Source organism: Nannospalax galili, unplaced genomic scaffold (assembly GCF_000622305.1).
Source record: "Nannospalax galili isolate Female #2095 unplaced genomic scaffold, S.galili_v1.0 scaffold706, whole genome shotgun sequence".
Taxonomy (NCBI): domain Eukaryota; kingdom Metazoa; phylum Chordata; class Mammalia; order Rodentia; family Spalacidae; genus Nannospalax; species Nannospalax galili.
This window is the reverse complement of record NW_008354694.1, coordinates 1,338,105-1,362,946: the sequence shown is the minus strand read 5'-3', so window position 1 is coordinate 1,362,946 and position 24,842 is coordinate 1,338,105. Positions and strand designations below refer to the sequence as shown.

General features: G+C 51.5%; 1 protein-coding gene across 3 annotated transcripts in view; it reads right to left on the bottom strand.

Annotated features, from left to right (window-relative positions):
- The window catches only part of Tnip1 (TNFAIP3 interacting protein 1), a gene marked incomplete at its 3' end in the record, with an annotated part of 43,370 nt that overhangs the window by 988 nt on the left and 17,540 nt on the right, over positions 1–24,842 (bottom strand). For all 3 annotated transcript variants that reach the window (XM_029555420.1, XM_029555421.1, XM_029555422.1), the window contains 12 exon segments: positions 3,965–4,055; positions 5,534–5,725; positions 6,046–6,111; positions 6,768–6,893; positions 7,713–7,844; positions 8,363–8,491; positions 11,694–11,825; positions 11,920–11,985; positions 14,232–14,321; positions 17,836–17,959; positions 19,582–19,676; positions 22,889–23,080. In XM_029555420.1, the coding sequence (XP_029411280.1) occupies positions 3,965–4,055; positions 5,534–5,725; positions 6,046–6,111; positions 6,768–6,893; positions 7,713–7,844; positions 8,363–8,491; positions 11,694–11,825; positions 11,920–11,985; positions 14,232–14,321; positions 17,836–17,959; positions 19,582–19,676; positions 22,889–23,080 (1,435 nt within the window).

Sequence of the window (24,842 nt, the reverse complement as noted above, 5' to 3'; positions counted from 1 at the left end):
AGGCAAGGTTTACAGAGATCTGACCCAAGTCCCAGATATGGGATGTAGTGGACCTGGGATCTGAACCCAGTCCATCCATCTTCAGATCCCAGAGGTGAGTTCTGGGAGGGGTCAGCCCTGCCAGCTAGGCCATCCTCTGCCACTCATCAAAATAGCCCCCAAGTGCTCCACAGACCCTTTCTTCCAAGCACCAAGTTCTCCAACCCCACCCCCACTTTCCATCTCTGCACCACCTCCTGATAGAGCGGGCTTCATTTCTGCAGAACTGTGACCCTTTTTCTAGGAAGTTCCTCTTCGTGTGGAGATGGGTTTGGCCTCTCCCTGCTGTCCCCACTCACTTCTCCCTAGAGTCCCATGGGCTACCCATTGTTTCCCCGCACAGGGTGAGGATGCTCCCTAGGGCGCGAGTCTCCCGACTAGGGAATATAGCCTTAGTCCCTTCAGCCTCTTAAATGGCAGATGCTGTGGCCTGATGGAGCTTTCCAGAGTTCCAATCTGGTCCTGACAGTGTACTTTAAAACGTCTAAGGACTCTACTCCATGCTCAGGATTCAGACCAGCCCTCTTCCCAGCCTCTGTGAGGCCCTGCACCATGGAGATTGCCTCTGTCCCTCACCTGGCTTGCCATGCTCTTTCCCCTCCTTGATCTTAGCTCCTTCCTTAAGTCAGCTACTCTCCACTCCTAATAAGGTGCCGACTTGGATCTTAAATGTCTCCCAGAGGCCCACGTGTTAAGTCTTGGTCACCAGTTAGCCTGTAGTGCTGCTGGGAGGCGGAGGGATCTTTAGGAGGCAGGGAAAGTGAGGTCACTGGGCAAGTACCCCTCTTGCTTCCTGGCTGCTGTAAGGTGAACAGATGTCGCTGTATACTCCTACCATGAAGTGCTAAGTGACTAAAGGCCCAAGGTGACAGGGCCAAGTGACCATGGGCTGAAACAAATTCTTCCTCCTTGGACCCAGTAATGGAAAACCGAGTAAGAGAGAAAACTAATCCAGAAGTGGGCGGACTGGCCTGACTATATTTCATGATGCGGTTCAGAGCCTTCGGAATTGGGTTGGCAGGCTAGAAATGGCTAGAATTCAGTAAATAAAACTTAAAAGTCGATTCTGGTGAGGGCTTGGAAGAGCCGAGCACAACGGAGGCTGGGGAGGTGGCTCAGCAGTTAAGACTTGACTAGCTGCTCTTGCAGAGGACCTACGTTCAGTTCCCAGCACCCACCTGGCAACTAACAACCATCATCCATAACTCCAGTTCCAAGGGATCTGATGCCCACTTTCAACCTCCTCAAGGCATTGCACGACACGGGTGCACTTACATATCATACATACAGGCAATATACTCATACACATAAAGTAAAAATAATAAAATATTTTTTTAAAAAAGAAGAGCTGAGCACTGCCTAGACGCCAACAGTGAGACCAGGCTCCTGAGGTTCCTGGTGGGACTGAGCACTCTACCGGGAACTGGACTACGGGCCACTGAGTTACAGTCAAGCAAAGTATCTGTCGGCTTTGTCCATGTCCCAAGACTTGTATGAGGTTGAGTTTAAAAGTAAGACTAGGCTGGGCATGGTGGTGCATGCCTTTAGTCCCAGCACTGCACTACAGTGTTGCACATTTTCAGTGTAGCTTCATGTGGGCAACACTTTGAACACTAGTTTGCCCTACGTTCCTTTTGATGATTTCACAAAAAAAAAAAAAAAAAAAAAAAAAAAAAAAAAAAAAATCTGGTGGAGGTAAGGCCCAGAACACTCAGACACTGTCACGGCTTCGGCCGACGGCTTTTAGCCAGATTTACCGTAAGAATCTGCAAAAGCAGAACAGGAAGATTAAAAAAAACGTGTAGCTTGACCAGCAAAGAAGCATGAAGTCCACACTAGGGAGGCGTGAAGAGTAAACAGAATCAAGGGGGCTGGGGAGATGGTCAGCAGCTAAGAGCACACACATACTGCACCAAGTCATCGCTGCCTGTAACTGGTCTCTGCGGGCACTGGCACTCACGTACACAAACCACACACAGACACATAGAGTTAAAGAAGGCTTGTGTGGTGACTCACGCCTTTAATCCCAGCACTTCAGAGACAGAAGCAGAGAGATCTCTGTGAGTTGAAGGCCAGCCTGGTCTCCAAAGTGAGTTCCAGACCAACCAGTGCTACACGTGAGACCCTCAAACAAAACACAACACAGCCGCAGCAGCAAAGGCCTTTTTAAGAAAGGACTAGGAAGACCCAAATAAGGTGTCCATAATGCATACCTGTAATCACAGTACTCAGGAGGGAGAGGCGGAAGGATCGCCACGAGTCTAAAACCAGCTTGGTCTGTCTACTACAGTGTACCAGGCTAGCCAGGGCTATACCTTGAGACCCCACAATATAAAATTAAGTAAGAAATAGGAAGGAAGGAAGGGAGGGAGGGAGGGAGGGAGGGAGGGAGGAAACCCTACCCATTATAAGCTAAAAAATGTAGACAAAACCCTCTTACTGGAGGAGGGCACCAGTGTGCCAGGCTTAGACACAGCTGTCCAGGGAATTGTTTCCTGGGATTCCCTTACTATGTTCGGCCCCAGTGTACCCAGCGGCCCCTGGCCATTGCAGCTGGGATGTAAGCAGGCTCTGGCACCGTCTTAACTGGCAGGAGACACTGGCATTCTCCATGTGATGGTAGTTTTGCAGGATGCAGAACGCCAAGTATTATGGGGTCAGGGCTTCCACCCAGATTTCAAAAGGAGGTGTAGGGGCCCAGGCAGTGTGTGCAGCAGGATCACAGTCCCTGTGTACAATCCCTGAGAGGGCAGCATGTGACTGTGAGGGTGAATAAAGCCTGAGCTGCGATGGAGACCCCAGGACGGCAGGGATGCCAGGAATGTGGGTCAGTGGGTAGCCACAGGAAGCAAGCAGAGCCTGCCAGGATGACAGCCCGGAGCTGTGGGTGTATCGTTTGCCTTGCTGAGTTTCAGCACTGCTTTAGTCCGATCCTTCTTGTCTATGTCCCTACTCCTCCCTTTTGAAATAGGAATGTTCACCTTGGGTCTGGTGTGACAATGTATATTGGAAGTATGTAACTTTCTTTTTGATTTTTTGTTTTGTTTTGAGATAGGTTTCATGTTGCCCAGATTAGCTTGACCTTGGCCTCCTGATCTTCCTGCCTCCGCCTCTTAAAGTGCTAAGAATACGGTTGTGTGCTGGGCAGGCGTGGTTGTGCACGCCTATAGTCCCAACACTTGGGAGGCAGAGGCAGGCGGATCTCTGTGAGTTCCAGGCCAGCTGGGGCTACAAGGAGACCCTGAGCTGAGTTTGCCTTGGGCCTTAGCGGACTCTGGGCTTTTAAGCAATGCTGCAACAGTCAAGACCATGGGGACTCTCGGACATGAACTAAGTACATTCTGCATTGTGAGGTGGACATGAGCCTTGGGAGCCAGAGGCAGAACTTCACGGTTAGGACCTTAAACGTCCCTCAAAGGCCCATATGCTGAAGGCTTAGCCACCAGCCTGTGGAACTACAGGAGGGGGTGGAATCTTTGGGAGGCAGGGGGCACGGTGTAGGCAGAAGTGAAGGAAGTCAGCCATTACAAGCATGCCCTCAGAGGGTGCAGGACCCCAGCTCCTTCTCTTTTGTTTTTTGGTCAGCATGAGGTGAGGTCTCTGCTGTGCATGCCCACCATGGTGTACTGGGCAGCCACAGCCTCAAAGTGATGGGGCCGCGTAAGCAGGAAGTGAGACCTCTGAAACCAGGAGCCAAAGCCAAACCTTTCTTCCCGAAAGCTGGCTGCCTTGGGCATTCTTCCCAGACAGCGGAGCAATACACAAGGCCTTTGCATCTTCTCCACCCCTCCTGCTTCTCAGCTGTAACCACCTCTGTGGAAGCTGGGCCTCCTGCCACCAAGACTAGAAAGCAGCACCATCTGTCAGCTGGGACAGTGTCGACAGGTCAAAGTCCTCTCTCTCCCTGAGGGGGGACCACACTCACCTGGGTCTGCAGGCCTGGCTGGGGGTGGGTCCATCGCTTGGGAGGTCTGATTCCGCATCCCTGCACAGGGTGGGCGCCAGGTGTAGTCCGGCTGCAACAAGATGGAGGCTTAAGAACCCATAAGCACATTCCAGGGCCACAGCTGCAGCCACATGTCAGAACGGTCCTAAATGCACAGGAACTAAGTACAACTGCATCTTTACAACACAGAGGTATCATTTCCAAAGGAGGACAGTGAGGCTCTGAGGGTTAAGACAGGTCACCCAGCTAGGAGAGCGGTCAAGTGTAGCTGAGTCCAGGCCTCCTCCCTCCTTCCCTTGTTTTTGAGGTAAGATAGTCTCACTTGTTAGCCCAAGCTAGCCTCTATCTCACTATGTAGATTACAGGCATAAGCCGCTACCCCTATCTTGAGTCAATCTCTCTATTTTTTCATTTTTTATCTTTTTGAAACTGTCTTCCTATAGCCCTAGCTGGCCTGGAACTCACTACATAGACCAGGCTGGCCTCTACTTCCCGAATGCTGGGATTAAATTCATGTGCCACCACGCCTGGCCTTTATTTTTTATTTTATTTTTATTTGTTATTTTATTTATTTATTTTTAAATATTTTATTTATTATTTTTATTTTATGTGTATGAATATGTATATGAGTGCACCCGAGTCGTGCAATGCCGAAGAAGCCAGAAGAGGGCTTCAGATTCCCCTGGAACTAGAGTTAAGGACAGTTCATAGCCGCCATGTGGGTGCTGGGAATCGAACCCGAGTCCTCTGCAAGAGCAGCTACTGCTCTTAACCAGTGAGCCGTCTCTCCAGCCCCTATTTTTAAAAATTTTATGTGCGAGTGTATTGCCTACATGTATGTAAGTGCACCCACGTTGTGCAATCCCCGCAGAGGTCAGAAGAGGGCGTTGGATTCCCTAGACTTGGAGTTAGGGATGGTTGTTGGCCATCATGTGGGTGCTGGGACCTGAACCTGAGTCTTCTGCAAGAACAGCCAGTGCTCTTAGCCACTGAGTCATCTGTCCAGCCCCCCTGAGCCAGTTCTTAAGCACAGCATTCTACTAAAGATGTGTATAAAGGATCCTAAGGGGAGCAGCTGTAGGAACCCTACAAGAGGCTACTGTACGCACCCAGGGAAGAGCCGGGCCTCAAGTGGGGCTGTCAGAGTGGAGACATGGGGCGGGCAAGGCAGCTCGTGAGAGGAGGGGTTCAGAGGCAAAAAGAAAAGAAGCAAAGTACGAGGGGAAGAGAGGAGGGTAAGGCAGAGAACCTGGCTCATGTGGTGGCACGGGAGCACCTGGCAGACTGATGTGGCAGCCCGGGCTTGGCGGAGTCCTTCCTACCCCGCATTCCTACCCAGTCTTCTAATTCAATGCCAGCGACCCTGACCAACTGAGGGCTGCAGGTCCGGACTGAGGGCCACCTGCCTGCCACCTGCCTGCCTCTGCCCTGCCACTGCCCTGCCACTGCCCTGCCCCAGAGCAGCTGAGGGCTGGTTTCTCACTACTTCACATGGCCTTCCTTTCTGGACAGGTTCTGCAGGAGAAAGGGGCACAGGCTCAGACTTACCAGATGAAAGAGGCGCGAGTTGGGGAGTGGGGGCGGGTGCTCCATGGCCATGGGGGGAGGAGGGTAGCGGATCTGGGACCAGTCCTCGAAGGCATGGTGTGGCACCATGGCTGGCATGGGTGGATAGGCGTAGGGGTAGGCCCCGCAGAGGTGCTCAGGGTGGGGCTCCATGTGGTAGCGCTCTCCTGAGGTCTGCAAGAAAGGTTCACATCTGGCTGTGGCCTGCCACTGGCCAGAGAACACCACCAGTGGTACCCATCTAACTGCCCTTTAGCTAGAATCTTAGCTGTTTATAGGCAAGGGAGGCTGGGACCCTGGCAGAGGCCCGGACACTGGGCCACAGAGGCCCAGCAGTGATGCTGGCCGACGTCTTCAGCCTTGCTCTGCCGATGGCGTTCTGTCGGCACGTGCTACCTCACTGGCTAGCTGGTGGAAGGCCAGCGGTCTCCCAAAGCCCTTATCCCTGAAGAAGGCCTGACAGTGCGTGCTGCCCCTCCCCCCAAGCTGCTCACCTTCGCTTTCCTCTTCTGCTGTTTGAGGGCTTCTCTGGCTTTCTCCTCATCTTTGAGTGCTTTGAGCTGGAGGAGGAAGGAGAGAGACCTGCTGGTCCAGGTGGTCTGTGGCCAAGTGTGGGCCTATGGCCTCGCTCTGTGCTGTCACACTGGGCAGCCCCGGGAAGGGCACCGAGGGGCACAGCACATGCTGGGCTGTTAGTTGTGGGGAACCTGCTCTTCCTGGGTGGTCTGAACACAGGTCAGACGAGCTGGTGAAGGACTTTCCTATTAACATCTTTCCACTCTGCAAGTGAGAGCAAGCTGCGGGGCCAGCTCTGAACTTTGCTTCTTTAGGTACCAGTGTTGAATGTGGACAGGTGGAGCTAAAAACACCTTAAGAGTTGGACCTCATCATTCAAGGGGGGCTGGACAGATAGCTCAGAGGTTAAGAGCACTGGCTGACCTTGCAGAGGACCCAGGTTTGGTTCCCAGAACCCACATGACAACTAACAGCTGACCATAACTCCAGTTCCAGGGGTCTGATGCCCTCTTCTGGCCTCTCTGGGCATTGCACGACATGGGTGCACTTACTGCACATAGGCAATACATTCATACACATAAAATATTTTTAAAAAAGAGGACAAGGGACTGAAGCCCTAAAAGATATGTGGCAGGAGGGCTGGACAGAGACTGGAGAGTCACCAGAGCCCTCTACGCCCTCCTGGTCCGCAGGTTCCCACCTGGGCATTCGACTGGGTGACCTGGGCCTGCAGCTTCTCCACCTGCCGCTTCAGCTCTTCCTTCTCCTCATTCATGCGTTCACGGTCGCTCCGTTCCCTCTGGAAGTCCTCCTCAAAGATCTTCACCTGAAGGGATGGGGACAGTCATGGGTGGGGGTAGCTTGCTGGAGACCTTTCTGCTAAGGCCCAGACTCTGTGCCTCTCATTTAGAACACTGTGAGCAGAGCTGGGGAACCTGGAGAATGGCGTGGGACACCTCCATCCTCAGCCCCAACTTCACCAGAGTAGTTCTGGGGTCCTCTATCTTATATTCTGGATTTGAGGCAGGTTTTATTTAAACAAATGATCCCTGATTTAAAATAAAAATTTACAGAGGGCGTGGTGGTGAACTCAGGAGGCAGACAGATCTCTGAGTTCAAGGTCAGACTGGTCTACATAGCAAGTTTCAGGGCAGTTGGGACCACAGGGAAACTCTCTCAAAAAGACAGAAATAGGACCTGGAAAGATGGTTCAACAGTGAAGAGCACTGGCTGCTCTTGCAGAGGACCTGGGCTCATCTCCCAGCACCCACATGGTGGCTAACAACCGTCTGTAACTCCAGTTCCAGGGGATCCAACACCCTCTTCTGACCTCCTTGGGCACTGCATAGCACAAGTACACTTACATACATACAGGTAATACATTCATATATATAAAATAAAAATATTTTTTAAAATACAAAATAAAATAAAAATAAAAAGCACAACACTGTCAGCCAGAGCCATGGAGAGCAGAGACCAGAGTCAACACAGGAAAGGCTGGCCAGATCTCTGCAATTCACCAGCTCCCCAGGATCCACCAGCCCCTATGATGCTCCAGCTCTGCAGGATCCACCAGCTCTCCATGGTACGCCAGCTTCCCAGGGTCCACCAGTCCCCCAAGATGCACCCACGCCCTGAGCCTCACCTGCTGTTTCAGAAGTTCGTTCTGTGTCACCAGCTCCTGCTTCCTCAGGTAGCTACCAGTCCCTTCAGGGCTCCCAAAGGTTGCAGGTGTAGATGATGGGGAGGCCTGGATGCTCAGGGCCTCCTCTAGGGCCTGGGGTCAGGGGAGAAGAGGCAGTTCTATCAGTGAGCACCCCTGGAAGTCAGGTGCCTTTGGAGGCCATCCTTGGAATCCTCTTCCCCAAAATACCATAACCATAACCAACTCCTGTGTTGCTTAACTAACACAACCCCATTATGGACAGTGCACACAGGTCATGGCATTGAAGCCTCTTCACCATCCTGATAGTCAGGCGGATGTTGCTGCCATAGAACGGGGAAACCAGAAAGATCCAGGGACAGATGGCTTTGCTGAATTTGGGAGGCCAGGCAAGTACAGGGCAGAGTGAAGCCTTGGTGGAGACTGATGTGCAAAGGCCACATGGGAGGCAGGAGTGAGCAGAAGATCCTGCTGGGACACTCAGGGTGTATGGAGAACAGAGGAGGTGGGAACTGTGGCACCAGCGTGCTGACTAGGGTCACCTTTCCTGAACTGGGGACGGCAGCAGAAGGGTGGGCCTTGTAGCTGAGCTCAGCCAGCCTTCCCCACCCAGGGTGGGGCTCTGGGCACACCTTGTTGAGCCGCTGGATCTCTTTCTCCTGGTAGTCTCGTTGCCGGGTGAGTGGGCTCAGCTGATCCTGTAGGTACTTGACCTTCTGGCGCAGCTCCTTGGCCTCTGCTGTCAGCTGTTCCTTGTCGGTCTGCAGGGTGCAGGGTTGGTAAACAGGGGCTCTGGGGAGGCCTGCACTGCCTGCCCCCATGCCCTGGCCCTCATTCATGCAGGCCTCCACCTGCCTACCACCATCTCACAGTGCTCGCCTGCAAGTCACCTGGGGAGAGCCTGCTGGTGCTCACATGTCCTGCTCTCGGGGGGGAAGCGGTGCCTGGCGTAAGGCCCTGGAGTGAAAGGCCCTGGACTCTGACAGCAGCTCCCTCACCAACCACCAGGGACCCTGGGCCCCACTCCAAACCTCTCAAGTAAGCTTCCTAATCACTGGAGCTAATGGATTCCTAAAAGAAGTCACAAAGGGGCCTCAGGAGAGCTGTGAGTCCTAAAGTCGGTACAAGATGTTGTCTGCACGCAATTTTCTTTGGAGAAAAGCCCTTTTATCCACCAGATTCACCATACTGGTAACCACAAAAGCACCTCATGTCCCTGAGCTTAGAAGAGACCGCACTCCAAGCCATAAACAGAGCACCTGACAGAAAGAGGCCCTCTAGAGAAGTGGGGTTGGGAGAGGGCACCCCAGCTGAGGGGTGGGAACTTCCAGGCTTCTACAGAAGCTGCAGCTGGAATGGCAACAGAGTATCAAGTCCCAGTCCCTTTACTCTGAGAAGTGAATGTGTATGTGGCCACTTCCTGCCAGTCACAAGAGCCCTGGGGCAGAATCCAGGCCTCCATTTCCACTGCTCTTTCACGTCAAAGACTCACACTGTCTATTTTTTACACTTCATTCCTTTATTTACTTATTTAGTGTGTCAGTGTGTGGGCATGTACAGGTGGCAGTTGGGACAACTTGTGGGAATAAGTTCTCTCTACCATGTGGGTTCCATGGATCAAACTCAGGTCATCAGACTTGGCAGCACGTACCTTTATCTGTGAGCCATCTTACCAGTCCAAGTATATTTCCTTGGCTGGGAACAGAACCTGTGCTGTACAGGTCAAAGTGCAGAATCCTAGTCACTCACGACCGCGGAAAGAATTCATGACTGACTGATTGGGACAGGATCTCACTATGCAACCCTGGCTGGCCTGGAACTTACTATGTAGACCAGATTGGCCTCAAACTCACCAAGATCCACCTGCCTCTGCTCTTGAATGTGGGATTAAAGGTATGCACCACCATGTCCAGCCCAGGGTATTTTTTTGAGGTGCAGAGTCTCATGCACTTAGGCAAGCATCCAACCACTGAGCTATATCCGAAGCCTTTTTTGGAGAGAAGAGTGGTTCTAATTTCAAGACAAACTCTTATTGCATTGCCCAGGCTGGCTTTAAACTCATTCTGTAGCCCATATAGGCTTGAATTTTGGTGATCCTCCTTCCCCAGGCTCCCAAGTAGATGGGAACACAGGCTGCACCCCAAGGCCTGGCCAGGTAGAGTTTAAAACAGTGTGTATCAGCGCAATACAAAAAGCAGGATACCAGAACTGCATTTCTCAGTACACACAGGTCCTGGGGACCTAGGAGCGTAGTGGGGGGTGGGGTGGACTGATGGAAAGGGAGGCACTGCGGGAAAGCTTTTACTTCATCTGTGTAACGTGGATTAGGAGTCAGATCACAGGGTCAGTGCTCATCCTGCCCTGTGTAACCTTTAGTCAATATTCTACACACCAGTGGTGAGTGGATTACAGCTTGGGCCAGGACATGTGGGTGATGTCCTGGCTCCTGCTTAAGGCTCTGGGACAAGGTAAGACCTCTATCAGAGGTTCTTATTTACAGGGCTCAGCTTTATGTGGAAATGTTCTGCACTTCCCAAGCTGACAAGACACAACTGTCAGAATCCAGGGATTTGTCTCCCCTAAAGAGGTGAGTGAGGGGAAGGGAGCTCGGAGCCAGGATGTCTGGCTTTGAGTCACAAACCAGATCAGTGTACACAGGGAGAAAATACAGGGTCCCCCCTAACTAATCCTCATGGGAAGGGGTGGGCAGAGATGCAGGCTGTGTTCAGATTAAGGCTCCAGGTGTCACATGCTCATGGAAGGGACTCTAAAATGCAACTCATGTTGAAAATGTCCACTTGTAAGTTAGGCAAAAGCAGTGTACACCCTGCCCCTATGAAGGGAAAGAAACAGTGCTGTCAATAGACCCACAGGGCCTGGGAGTCAGGTGGCTTCTGCTGGCAGCAGCTCCAGGGCCCTGGAAGGCCTTGGCCTGGCACTGTTCGCACTTGACAGAGCACATGCCATTTTTTTTCAAGGACCTGCTCCATACCCCCAGCCAGAATTGGGTCCCCATTCTCCGCTCCCTGTAGCTTCTTTGTGGCAGAACTTAACACACTTTTGCTTCTCGGCCTCTAACTAGTAACCCTGCATCTTTTCTGCAGCCAGGGCGGAGCTGGCTGGTTCCTGCTGATTCCAAGCTAGGACAGTGCCTGAGGCAGGCTGTGATGATTGAAATAACTGAATTTCCATGTCTTGGGCCCTTATCTATAATCATCATCACTAATCTGAACACTGAGCAGTACCTTACACCCACCAAGGCCTGCTTTCATCTTATTGGTTTTTTTTTTTTTTTTTTTTTTCCGGTCTTTTTGAGACAGGGTCTTCCTGTAGCCCCAGCTGTCCTGGAGCTCACTATGTAGACCAGGCTGGCCTTGAACTCAGAGATCTGCCTGCCTCTGCCTCCCGAGTGCTGTATCTTGTTTTTATTTGATTTTATTTTGACAGGGTCTCATGTAGCCCAGGCTGGCCTCAAACTCCCTGTGCAGCTCAGGATGAACTTATGCACCCTTCTCTGCAAGTCCCTATGCCTGGTTATGTGGTGCTAGGGACTGAACCCAAGGCCTCATGCCTGCTACGCAAGCACTCTCCCAATTGTGCTATGGCCCAGCCTGAGACAAGATCTTGCTACCTAGCCCAGGCTGGCCTGTAACTTTCCATCCTCCTGCCTCAGCTTCTTGAGGTGTGAGCCCACCACGTCTGGTTTATATTTTTATGTTATGTGCTTCTCTGTATAGTTCCTTAGTATTTAATATTTAATTGATTAAAAAACTCTTCAGAATACAAACAAGAGAATTTGAAAAGCAACAGCTATTCAACCTTCTTTAGAAGGGGAACTGAGGTGGGGGGAAGGAATATGCCACTGTCTGAGGTCACACAGTAGCATAACCAGAGTCCCCAGCTCTACCCCATGGACTCCACAGAGGGGAGCCTGAAGCCCCAGAGACTGCAGGGCCCACTTGCCTCCTCCATCTCAATCTTGGACTTGGCCAGGAGGAGCTTGCGGTCAAAGTCCCGCTGCTTCTGTTCCCGCTCTGCCTCCAGTTCAGTCAGCTGCTTCTGCAGATCCGCCAGCTTCTGGCGCAGCTCGGTGATCTAGGGTGAGGGTGGGGAGGGGGTGCATGAAGGCAGAAGGGCAGAAACACTGTGGGCGCCCCACCTCCTGTCCTGCCATCCTGGGGCTCGGTACCTTCTGCTCATACTGCTGCTTCATGGACCGGAAGTGCTGGTCCCACTGCTTGTTCACCTCCAGCAGCTGTGGGCAGGCAGGTGCTGGGTTAGAGACACAGAGGGAAGGGGTGCGGTCCCTGTCCTGTACCCCAGCTTCCCCCTAAGGGCCCACAGGGCTGTGACACAAAGACACTGCCTCCATCCCTTGACGCTCAAAAGCTCTATGTTTGACTGTGCTAGAAGGCTTTCACCTTTACCTCTGGCTATAATTCACCCTAGCTACGGGAGCAGTCAGCCCACTGAGACCTGGAGATAGCTAGCGTGGGGCACAAACATGCGCCCTTCAGAGGGCAGTTTGGATCAATGGCTACAATCTCATGTTTGCAATTGTCTTTAGCCCAATTATTCCACTCTAAAAATTTTAACTAACGGAATAATTAGGTCAAGGGTTGGGGATGTGGCTCAGTGGCAGAACACTTGCCTGGTGTGCACAAGGCCCTGAGTTCAATCTTCAGTACAGAAAAAAAAAAGAAAAAAAGAGAGAACTACATAGGCCAAGTGTGTACGAATACATAAAGACTAATTATATAAAGACAGTGTTTATGCTACAGACCCCCACAAAGAACAGAGGACAATCTTGGTGTAGGATATAGGTTAAGTAAATGATGATATAAACAGATAATGTGCAGCTATTAAGAAACTAAGGCATCTACAACATTTTCTCAGTTCTAAGATAACACTAATTATAAGCCATACACTTGACATAGCAATTTCTCAGAGAAGAAAACAACTCTACCTCATTAAGCAAATAAGACATTTAACAACGGGAGAGGGTATCTCAACTTCTGAAGCACTATGGGTGGTAGAAATACTCAGGAATGAGGGAATATGGTTTTGTGTTGTAGATCTGAACAAATATCCTCAAAGATAGTCAATTTATTTTATTTTATTTTTTTGTCTTTTTGAGACAGGGTCTCCCTGTAGCCCCAGCTGTCCTGGAACTCACTATGTAGACCAGGCTGGCCTCAAACTCACAGAGACCCACCTGCTTCTGCCTCCTGAGTGCTGGGATTAAAGGCGTGTGCCACCATGCCTGGCAGATAGTCAATTTTAAAAGAAAAGAGTGGGGCTGGAGAGATGGCTCAGCAGTTAAGAGCACTGGCTGCTCTTGCAGAGGACTCAGGTTTGATTCCCAGCACCCACGTGGTGGCTAACAACCACCTGTAACTCCAGTTCCACAGGATCCTATGCCCTCTTCTGGTCTCTGTGGGCACTGCAGCATGGGTGCACTTAAATACATGCAGGCAAAACACTCATACACATAAAAAATAAGTAAATAAAATTCAAAAGGAAAAAGTAATCTGGAAAGCAGTATGTGTCATTTTATTTTTCGGCATTAAAAACCTTGAATACAGGGCTTTACAGGTCTAGTGGCACGGGTTTGTAATCCCAGCTACTTGGGGGGCTGAGGCAGAATTCTGAGCAACTCAGTGAGATGCTAGTTTCAATCTCCAGTACCAGAAAAACACTCAAAACACAGCAACCCTGAGGGAAAGGCAGCAAGCTCACGGCAGCTATCTTTGGAAGGCGAGATTCTCGATTTATTTTATGAGCATTGTTTTACTTTGAAATCTGAGTAAAATACATCTAGAATATGCATGCAAACAAACTTTCAGACGTGTGAGAAGACTAGAGAGGCACAAAGGCTCCAAGCAGTGAGAGAGAAGGAATCTAGAGAGGAAGGACAGGGACAGACTAACACCCACCAAAGGAGTCTGTGCTGGACTGGGGTGGAGGTGGGGAGTAGTTCTGAGATACAGAATGCAGACTGCTGTGGAGGGCATGGGATCCCCTTTCACTGGGCACTCCCACTCTGGTGCATGTCCACAGAGGAGCCCCCATTCTGAAGCCCTCCAATTCTTGTCCCCAGTGCTGACATTAGCCTGACTTATCACAACCTCCTTCCACTAGCCAATTTACCATGAACACCTTCCTAAACTCCCCTACTGCACATAACGATTTTAGGATGTGCCACAAATACAGTCTCCTCAGTGCCCCTGTGGATCAAGAGAGGACAGAAATCTCTTCCATGGGCAGATGGTTGAGTAGTTACCATGGCAACTCCCCAAGGTGACCTGGGACCAGCAGGAGTCAGGAAGGATTTTTTTTACCCTTCCGGTCCCAGAAGGGGAGAAAGGTACTCTCTGACCACCCTGTCCAGTCCCCTCCCTCCATGTCCAGCCTCCTCCTTCCATGTCCACCAGGCCCCTCCCTCCATGCCCAGGCCCCTCCCTCCATGTCCAGCTCCCTCCCTCATGTCCAGACACCTACTTCCATGCGTTGCTGCTCCAGCATCTTCACCTTCTTCTCAGCCACACCTAAGCCCCCCACCTCGGGGACTTTACCCGCCATCACACTGACCTGGGGAGAAACACAGAGGACCATCATCAAAGCCTTGGCTAAAGCTCCTCTTCTTGGCCCACTGCTCCAAAGGGCCCCAGCACTTGTCACCTCCCTGCTCCTCCCACCCAACAGCCCCCACTGATGTGCACCATGGCTCAGAGCCTCGCCCTCCCATCTCCAGCTCTCTCCACAGCCACCTTCCCTGCTTAGGCTCCAGCTCTGGGGCACTGCTGGGCAACGCCCACATCAACCCCAAATCCTCTGACCTGGAAAGTGTGAGTTATACACAGTGTTCTAAGGGGGCAACAAGATGGCTCGGCAGGTAAAGGCAATTGCAGCCAAGCCTGAGAACCCGAGTTTCATGGAGAAAGAGAAAACTGACTCCCAGAAGTTGTCCTCTGACCTCCATAGGACACCATAGAACATGCATGCCCTCTCCCATAAGCAAGAAAAAGAAACTGAGCTGTAGGAAGGTGTGCTCAGAGCCCCAGGATTTACCCCAGAGATCTTGCTTGCCCCAGCTTGGTTTCTAAACTACAATTCCTTATAAAAGAAACAGGGCTTCTTCTAGCAGTGGTTACTTTCAGGGCTGGGGCGGGGAGAACATACAGTGCATTTAGAACACTGTATAATGTTAGAAAGTTAGGGGTGCTAACAACAATTGTGTCAAAGGCCACATACACCCAGCAGTGCTGGATTATAGGCCAAGGTTCCACATACACAGATGGCATTAAGTGAATAAAGAATTTCTTTTCTTTTTGAAGCAGGTCTCTCTGTAGCCCCAGCTGGCCTGGAACTTGCTATGTAGACCAGGCTGACCTTGATCTTACAGAGATCCACCTGCCTCTGCCCCTCAAGTGCTAGGACCACATAAAGAATTTTAAAATAATGAAAATAGGGGCTGGAGCAACGGCTCAGTGGTTAAGTGGGCTGGTTGTTCTTGAAGAGGACCTCAGTTAAGTTCCTAGCACCCACATGGCAGTTCACAACCACCTAATTCCAGTTCCAGGGATCTGATTCCCTCTTCTGGCCTCTGCAGGCACTAGGCATGCACATGGTACACACACACATAGGCAAACACTTTAAACATATAAAATTAAAATAAATCGCTTTAAAAAGAGGGATAAGAGATTTAAAAACAAAGGGGGACATGCATCTTAGCTCTGGAAATTGTTATTGAATATGTCAATGCTGTTGTAATAAAATGCTTCTTCTAATTACGTGGTTATTAAATAAATTTTTTAAAAAAAAAAATCTTAAAAAGGGAGGGGGGAGAGAATTTCAATTCATAAATGTAGAAAGAAGGGCTGGGGGTGTAGCTCCGTGGTCAGACACCTGCCTAGCATATGTACAGCCGTAGTTGTAATTCCCCAGCAACAGTTAAGAAGAAAGTGAATGACATAAATTTAGAAAGAATGAGGGAGCTATGATGTCACCACCAGAACACCATGGTAATAAATACCGCAGGGGAGAGCTACTCATGGGCACTAAAATTAGTGAATGGAAATGTAAGAGGAGGGTTGGGAGTGTAGCTCAGAGGTAAGAGTGTGTGTTCAGCGGGTAGGAAGCCCTTAAAGTACATCCTCAAAAACTTTACTAATTGCAGGCTGGAAAGATGGCTCAGCAGTTAAGAGCACTGGATGCTCTTTCGGAGGACCCATAACACACACATAAAATTTTTAAAAATTAAATAATAACCTTAAAAAATTTATTAGTTACAAAGGGAAAATGAGCCTCTTCGTTATGGAGCGCCCTAGGAGAGCACTTCAGGTAGGGATGGAGGTTAGCAGCGACAGGATACACTGACACCACGTAGCCCCAACACATGTACTAAGAGCCCAGCGCTATGCACACTTGTGCACATGGCACATCGCTTTGTAAGATTCTTGCCAACATCTATGATCACATCTAATCTAAACCCAAACTGAAGAATATTCTGAAAAACAACTGGCCAGCAAAGCTCAAAGCTGTCAAGGTCATGAAAAACAAGGAAGGCTAGGCACTGTCACAGACACGAGGCCACTAAGGAGCTGGGACAAGCGAATGCCATCTGGGATCCTGGATTTGATTCTAGACGAGGAGTGACAGACCTGTGGAATCTGAGCAATGTAGGCAACAGCCTCTTGTCAGTGCTAATTCCAACTTACTGAACCATAGTTATGTCAGATGGTTGGTGAGATGGTTCTGTGGCTATGTAAGATGGTAAGGGAAGCCAGAGGAAAGGTGTTGTGTAGCCTGGAACTCTGGACAACTTCTGCGTGCATTTAAAGCTACCTCAAAATGAAAAGGCATTATATTCAAACAACAAATTGAAGTGTTGAGGTGACGCCACAGAATGAGGCTAGAACCTCAGTGGTCGAGTGCCAGACCCCTCTGAGCCGCAGTGTGTGATCAGAAAACAGAAGCTGGTATGCACAAGGCCCCATCAGACGTCGGATATTGGAGTACACCCTCTGAGCCTCCAGACTCTCAGATTTCCCTCCTCCCTTACTACAGGCTCTGGGTGAGGTCTGGAGGTAGAACTGTGGGGCTCTAGTGCCCCCTACAGGCTATGTCCTATAAGCATACCATGGCACCAGGGGCAGCTCTCCAGAGAAGGTGACCTCCCCGAGAATCTGCCGTTAAAAGCAACATCTGGTGCTCTAGAGAATGGAGGCTCAGTTTATGCATCTTGGAGACCAGGTGATATTAGCAATCTTAATTGCAGGACGGCACATGAGCGCTCCAAGCCTCCTGCCGTGGCTGTACATGGACGAGACATCCCAGCCCCGCCTGCCTTTCAGACAGAGGAGCCAAAATGAGCTCATGGCTTTGCATGTCATGGGTGATGAAGAGTAAGTGATTGAGGTAATTACTATTACATAGGTAACGCTGGCACCAGGCCCTACTCTGCTGCTAATTATAACTCATTTGTGGGGAGCAGAGGACAGGCTGGGGAATGGTGCGGATTGGGCTGCGTAGCAAGCAAGGCTGGGCCTGGAGGTGGAGTGGTGTGGCCAGCCCAAGGCAGTCCCAGATCACAATGATGTGGCCAGTGTCCTCCTCCCCCCATGCAGGGGCTCCAGGGTGCAATCTTGAGAGCCCACTCCATCAGACATTCCACTTCTCCTGGAACAGCTGACATGCTAACCTGACTTTTGGGAGCCACCCCGGAAGAGACTTGACAAGTTGGAACCATTAGGGTACAAGTACCCAGAACAAGCAGACACTTAAGCCCAGCTTCCATGGGTAACTCCAGGAAAACTGGAGCCATCTAGCAAGAGAGGAGGGACTGGCAGCGACCACAGAGCCACGTGACTGCTAGCAACTGGGAATGGGCCATGCCATGTGCCCGAAGGCAGAACAAAGTCTGAGAAAGTGGTCGTTCTGGGGGCAAATGTCACATGTTGAGCTAGGAAACACGATTATCAGCGAGAACCTTCTACCGTGGGAACTGTGTGCAGGAAGTGGTACACTCACTGTACTGGAGTGCTGACCAGATGGGTGCCGGATACCAGCAGCCCAGGATGCTACGGAATTTCTGGCCACACACCTGCTGCTGTCCGGCCACCACCTTCTTGCCAGGGCCTTCTGTCTTCGGGGAGCTGGGCTGCCCACAAGCACCCTCTTTGCTGCTGCTGCTCATTAACAACCTCTTGAGCTCCATGTTTTCCTCCCTGAGTCAGAGACAAATGGAGAAGCCATGTTGGGCCCGTGAGGCCACAGCCCCACCATCACAGGCATCGCAGCAGTGCTCTGGGGAGTCTGATGAGATCCTGAAGCTTTTCCTCAGAGAGAATTCCAAAGGCATCTGCAAGCCACCCAGAGGGCAGTGTGTGGGCTTCCTGAGAAGTCTGGACCCTCCAGAGTAGGGTTTCCCCCTCTGTGGGGTGACTCTCCACACTGGATCTTAAGGTCCTAAGCCCTGGTTAGCACCTGGTGCGCCCCCTTGTTAACAGAGGGAGAGCAGGCGCCTGGCTCAGAGCCAGAGGTGACAACACACTCCCCACACTTATCAGCAACCATTTAGTCCCAGTGTTTTTAGAAGCATGATCCCTTGAGTGCAGGTGGCGCTGCTGTCCATTTATTCCAGCTGAGATTTCCTTTGTAATAATAACAAGTAGAAACAGGAATCAAAGAAAGGTGACTGTGGGGGCTCACACCTCTAATCCCAATGTTTGTGAGGCTAAAGCAGGGGACTGCTGTGAGTCTGAGGCTAGCCTGGGCTATATAGTGAAACCAAACAAACAGAACGACTGAATGAGGGTTCAGCCTTAAGTACATAAGCAGGTGACAGGACATGTTCCTGTGCCAGCTGGTTTCTACTCAGCAGCAAAAACACCCATGGAGTCGGGTGGCCTTCCTCAGGCCAGAGTGAGGATCTGTACTCCACCTTCTCACTCTTAAGCCTTTCCTCCCCTCGGGGCTTTGAATCTATGGATGGACTGAGTATGGCTCCAAAACCCCAACTCACCCAGCTATCCAAAAGTAAACTAAGGCATGCTGATACAAAGCAGCCCAGAGGCTCAGCTATCCCATAAATAAAGGTGGTCGGGCTGCACTGAGCACCTTTACTTATCTTTCTGTTGGCTGTAATGTGGGATAGGAGGGGACTCAGTGCCAAGTCCTGCTCTGACACAGCCTCTCCTCACAGATGATCTAGCACCCCAGGGAGGCAGGAACTATGGAAAATGCCCAGGTCCTTGTTGTGAAACCCCAAGGAAGCCCCTGGCTCTCTCTGGTCCCGTACCCCTCAAACAATGGGGGCTGGCCTGCATGATCCGGTCACAAGAACCCTTTGAGCTCTAACAGTCAAGCCCAGTGTTTCCCCAGGCATGATCCCAGGCCTCCTATATCAGTCTCATCTTTGGTGAGAGGCACACCCTATAGTTCACCTCAGACCACAACTGGGTCTTGCCAAGGAGAGGCTGAAATAAATTCCTAAGTCATTTCTGGGCCCCGGGTGGGCCTGTGGCCCAGTAACCAGTCCAGATAGGGATCTCTCTCTGATGATTCTTGGAAAAGCAAGCAGGTCATGGTGGTAACCACCAGGGGACAGCAGAGTCCTGATCTCCCACACAGCAGACAGCTGTGATCAGGTTTAGGTGCTTGCCCCCAAGGCAAACAGACCCTCCCCAAGGTAACCAAAAGGCCAGGAAGAAAGTACCAGAAGCCAAGAAGGGTCAAGAGATCTGATGTCCGGAAACAGAACTCTGAGGTAAGGCTCATGCCAGAAACCAGTGTGAGGCATCACAGCCCTCCTACTCTACACCCGCTTCTCTGAGGAGCTTGGGCTTACCTCAGCCTCTCAGCAGCCTGATCCCGCTGTTCCAGGCCCTTGTCCAGTTTGGCCTTCAGAGTCTCGTTCTCCTGGCGTAGTTGTTCACACAGGGTCTGTGGGGCAGACAGGTGGTCAGAGACAAGGGTAAGGAAGCATATCTCAAGGCAGGCTGACACAAAAGGACTGGGGGCTGTAGCCCGTCCAGGACCTAATACCATATCCCCTTTGACTGGCAGGACAGCAAGGAGCCAGGCCATGCAGACTCCTTCAGGGATTCCTCCTCCTAAGGAGCCAGCCCTGGGCTCCTGGTCCTCACTATCAGAGCTTCCCCCCTCCTCCCTTCCCTGTCCCACCTGCCTAAACCCCTTTCCCCAGCAGCCCTCCCCAGGTTCTGAGAGGCCCACCTGTCATTGCCCACCACCTGCTAAGTCAGGTTACCCCATCAGTCCTGCTCAAAGGCCACTGTTCTCATGAGTCTCAGCACTTGTGAGAAGACCGTGCCATGTTTTTACATCCAGCCCCTTACCCCTCAGACCATGAGCTCCCGTGAGGGTGGAACCCCTCCTCCTCATCTTGCTCACAGCCAGACACCCAGGCCCCAGCTCAAACTTCACTGAGTAGCCAAGTAAATGAAAGAGCGAATACAGAGGGGTCACTGAGGCCTGGGGGGGGGGGGCTGTCAAGGCTCAGGGAGAGGCTTCCAGAAGGCAAAGGCCCATCTCAAGACCAGGCTCTGCTCAGTCCTCATTACACCTGCACAGCATGGCTCTCGTTTTCTTCTGAGATTCATCTCTTCCTCTACAGAGTGGACAACTGCTCCTCTGTCTTCTTGTAGGGTTGCTAAGAGGACCAGGTCTGTGAGAGTCCAAGAGGCTCACACATGGCCAGTCACTTGACACTTTGAGGACGTGTGCTGGAACAGTCCTGAGGCAGTGAGTAGCCAGATCCAGGGCCTCCCAGGTGGGTGGGTAGGGAAGGTGCTGCCCAGCAACCACAAATTATGGGATGGAATTATCGCTCGATCTCTGAACAAACACTCACTGAGCACCTGTCATGTGCCAGTGAGTGACTGGATGCTTATCTTTATGCTGCCTTCTGGGCACCTCACAATTTCTTCAAAGCCACCTCACACCTTGATTTTTTTTTCTTTTTTTAATTTTTAGAAAAACTTTATTGAGAATTTCACACATGTATATAAGATGTTTTGATCAAATCCATGCCCACTCCCTCCCCTCCAACATTCCCCCCTCTGGAGTTCTTTAAAATTCATTTTACATCTATTTGTGTGTGTGTGTGTGCGTGTGTGTGTGTGTGTGTGTGTGCAGGAAAACTGAAGTCAACGGTGCAGGAAGTTGCCCTGCTCTTAAGACTCAGGATTGGGGGCCTGACAACCTGAGTTGGATCCCCAACTCAGGAGACAGCTGACTCCTCCAAGCAGTCCAAAATACTAAAAAGGAAAAGACAGCGGAGTCACTACTGGGCTCACATGCCTGGCAGACCCCGCACTGGTCTCTTTCCCTGGCATGAAACAGCAGAGAGGGAAGAGGCGAAGCTCCCAGGAGACAGCCCAAGAGCTGGGGCAGCGAAGCCGTTCTCACCAAACGGCCCACCGCTCCCTCTGCCTCCAGGTGCACTACAGTGGGAAGCCATCATGTGGCTGAAGAGCCAGAAGTGACAGGTGCCATGTCGCGCTGACCTATGACAATCCCCTGGTCTTGTTCCCTAGCTAGTGCGGATACCTTGTATTTCCTGTAGGAACAGAAGAGTATGGAGAGAAACAAGTCCTCACCATACAAAATACAAGGGAAGACTCTAGAACCACTGGTTTCCTCTCTGACTAGCGCAGGAGAGTCCTGGCAGGGTTCACAGGAGGGGCAGCCTTGCACTGGAGGATGGACGGACACTATGGGGTCGGAGGCTGAGAAAGCAGAAAACTTCTTAGCGGCTCCTTCAGTGTGAAGTAGAGGGCCTTGTGCCATATTGGGCCTTGATCCTATTTTTTGCTTGGTTTGTTTTTTAGCCAGAGTCTTACTCTGTAACCTAGGTCAGTCTGGCTTGACACTCACTAGGTAGCTCAGCCTTGAACCACCAGCAATCTTCTTGCCTCAGCCTCCCCAGTGCTGAGATTACAGGTATGAGCCACCAGCCCTAAGGAAAATGTTTGCAGAGGGGACCAAGAAACAATCAAGGAGAGAATGAGGAGGGACTGGACTGTCTGCCACCACCCAGAGGCTGTGCAAACAGGGAGATGCTGTGGCCCTGGGTGAGGACTCCAGGGAAGAGAATGTCCTGCTCCTGTCCCTAAGAAAAGGCCAGGATGATGCTGCACTTGCAGCCCCACCCTTCCAGGCCAGAGTGCTATTCCTTGGAGTCTCTAGGTAAAGGCCCTGGGCAGAAACCAAGTGCTGGACAAGACTGTCAGAGGTGAGGGGTCAGCAACCTCCATCAAAAAGACTCACTTGTGAGTCATTTATTCTGTTTTGTTTTTCTTTTAAATTATTAATATTTTTCTTTATGTGTGTGAGTGTTTTGCCTGCATGCAATGCCTGTGGAACCAGAGAAGGGCATCAAATCCCCTGGAAATGGAGTTATGGACAGTTGTCAGCTGCCATGTGGGTGCTGGGAACCAAACCCCAGTCTTCTGCAAGAGCAGCCACGCTCTTAACCCCTGAGCCATTTCTCCAGCCTGTTTTGTTTTTGGCGACAGGGTCTCCCTTTTTAGCCCAGGATTGCTTTGGGCTTCGAAGCTCCTGCTTCAGTCTCTGGAGCTGGGATTATGGGTGTGCTGGGATTATGGCTGGCTCACTCACTCATTCTCCCTGTGTGTACTGAGTGCCAGGCACTGGGACACAGTGAGCACGGTAACAAGGAGCCTGTTTTCCCCATGAAGACGACACTCTAGCAAGTAGACTGCTCAGTAGACTACTACCAACTGTTAAGAGCCACGGAGGAAATAAATAGGAACTAGATATAGAAGAGCTGGGTGACTTAGGAGAAAACGTCCCAATGTTTTTGAGAGCTGCTTCCCCATCTGGAAAGGGTCCTACCACCAGCTTCCACTGCAGTGGGGCAGAGTGTACAAGGAGCTGCCCTGAAGGACAAAGGAGGCCACACCCAGTCTGCCCTGACCACACCCTCCAGGGTACCACCATGAAGTCTGCCTGGTCTACCTCCCATTTCCCCGTTTCCTTTCCACAACTTCCTTACCCAAGTAACCACTGTGAACAAGAAGCCCCAAGTGGACCTGGAACCCAGCCCTGAGCAGTCCCCACAGTTAACCCCTGGACCCCACTGACAGCTGGTGGGGGGCACCCGCCCGCCTCACCTGCAGGATGGAAGTGCGTTGCTCGTTCTTGTGCACCTTGGAGGCCAGTCGGTTGAACTCCAGGGCCATGCGGCCCAGGTGGGTGAAGAGCTGGCTGTGGTCGGGCTCCTCGGCACACACGCTCAGGGTGGTCTCCAGGCGCTGCAGGTGGAGCATCAGGTTGCTGTCCTCCGGGGGTGGGGGTCCAAGCTCCTGGGGATGGGGAGATGATCTTCACCAAGGCCTGAGTGGACAATGCTAGGCCATTCTCCCACTGCTTCCCCATTCCTCATGACTCAGTTTCCCCCGTGGCCCTGCTCAGCCCCGGGAAATTCTCCAGTTACGAAGGTTCCCCGTCTGGGCTGACTCACAGGGCAGGGACTCAGGACTTCCAGGCCACTGGCTGGCTTAACAGCCCCACCTTCCTCCTAGGCTTTGGGTCTTAGGTCTTGGTGAGTGCCTGCAGGCAGTGCCTGGTTCCCTGGGCCTTGGGGTCCTCTGTAACATTCCTCCCTTCCCCTGAGGTGACAAGAGTGAAGGCAGAGATGGGTCTCTGTGTACACACCCTATGTGCACACTCTGCTTCCTAAGCTCAGCAAGGCCCTACAGGGAGCCATAGGGTCTGCCAAGTGCTTCTCAGAGGGCCTAAGACCCCATGTACAGTAAGAACCCCTGCTCTAGACATTCTAAAGAATTTCACCTAGTAGAGCAGAAGGTGCAGCCCATGGGCAGAGCAGTTCAGGAACTCCTCTTTCCACTCTCTCTAGAACACTCCCACCAAAGTCACTGCCTTGGTTATGGCCACTCCTGGCCTAAAGACCACAGTGGAGCCTTCCTGTCACCACATCAAGCCCAGCCCATGGCCGGCTATCAGCCGCACAATAGCAGGTTCTGGTGCAGAGGCAGTGCCACCTCCCAGCCTTCTCCTGCGGAGTCTCAGCCACGCTCCAGTGTTCTCTGGGCTTCATTTCTATTCATCCTGCTCATGCACCCCACCTGCCCCTTCTCTAGCTCCCCACCTCCAAACACTCCAGGGAACCAGAGACAGCAGAGCTACAGAGACCTCAGGGTTCGGTCTGGGAAAGCGAGGCACAGGGCAAAGGCTTGCTCACAGCTGCCCAAAGTGACCGTGGCAGAGGCAGACCTACAACTGGGGTTTCCTGACAACAACCCAGGGCTCCGTGATGCTGATGTCCTGCTGCCGAGCTCTGTGGCAAATGCAGCAAATGCCTGTTCCTGGCACCATGTTCTAACAGAGGCAGCACTGCCCTCCAATTCTTCCTCTTTGCCCCACCGCCTCTCTCCACAAAGTAGCATAGGGGGCCACGGTTGCTCTCTCAAGGCTCATAAAGTGCTTCAGAGCCCTCAGATTTCTCCAACTAGCCTGTACACTTCCCGAGTGCAGGAGGTGGCCTGCTCTTGGCTCAGCATTGACTGATGGGCCATGGAGAGACTTTAATTAGAGGTGAGTTACTGGCCCATGGTCATACAGTGAAAGCTTCTTGACAGAGGGATCTTGCTCAGTCAGCATCTCAGAATCTTCAGGGACAGAACAGGACAAGGGACATAAGGTTCCAGGAGACAAAACACAGGGGTCCTTTCTCACACTCAGCACTGTCTGACAGGATGAGTCTCTCTGTGCTAAAGGCTAAATGTGGTGTAAGGTACATGGCTGGTTGGGCAAGCAAGAACACCAGCCACGCAAACCTTCATGAATCAGCTGACAGGATGAGTCTCTCTGTGCTAAAGGCTAAATGTGGTGTAAGGTACATAGCTGGTTGGGCCAAACCTTCATGAATCAAGGAGGTAGAGACTGCAGAATCAGCAAAGGTGACATCATGGACCACAGGTATAGCTGACAATTTAAAAAGAACAGCTGCCAGCCACAGTGGGGCACGCCTGTAATCCCAAGTGCTTGGGAGGCAAGGCAAGACGCTGGCCCCAAGTTCCAGGCCAGCAGGAGCTAGAGAGTGAG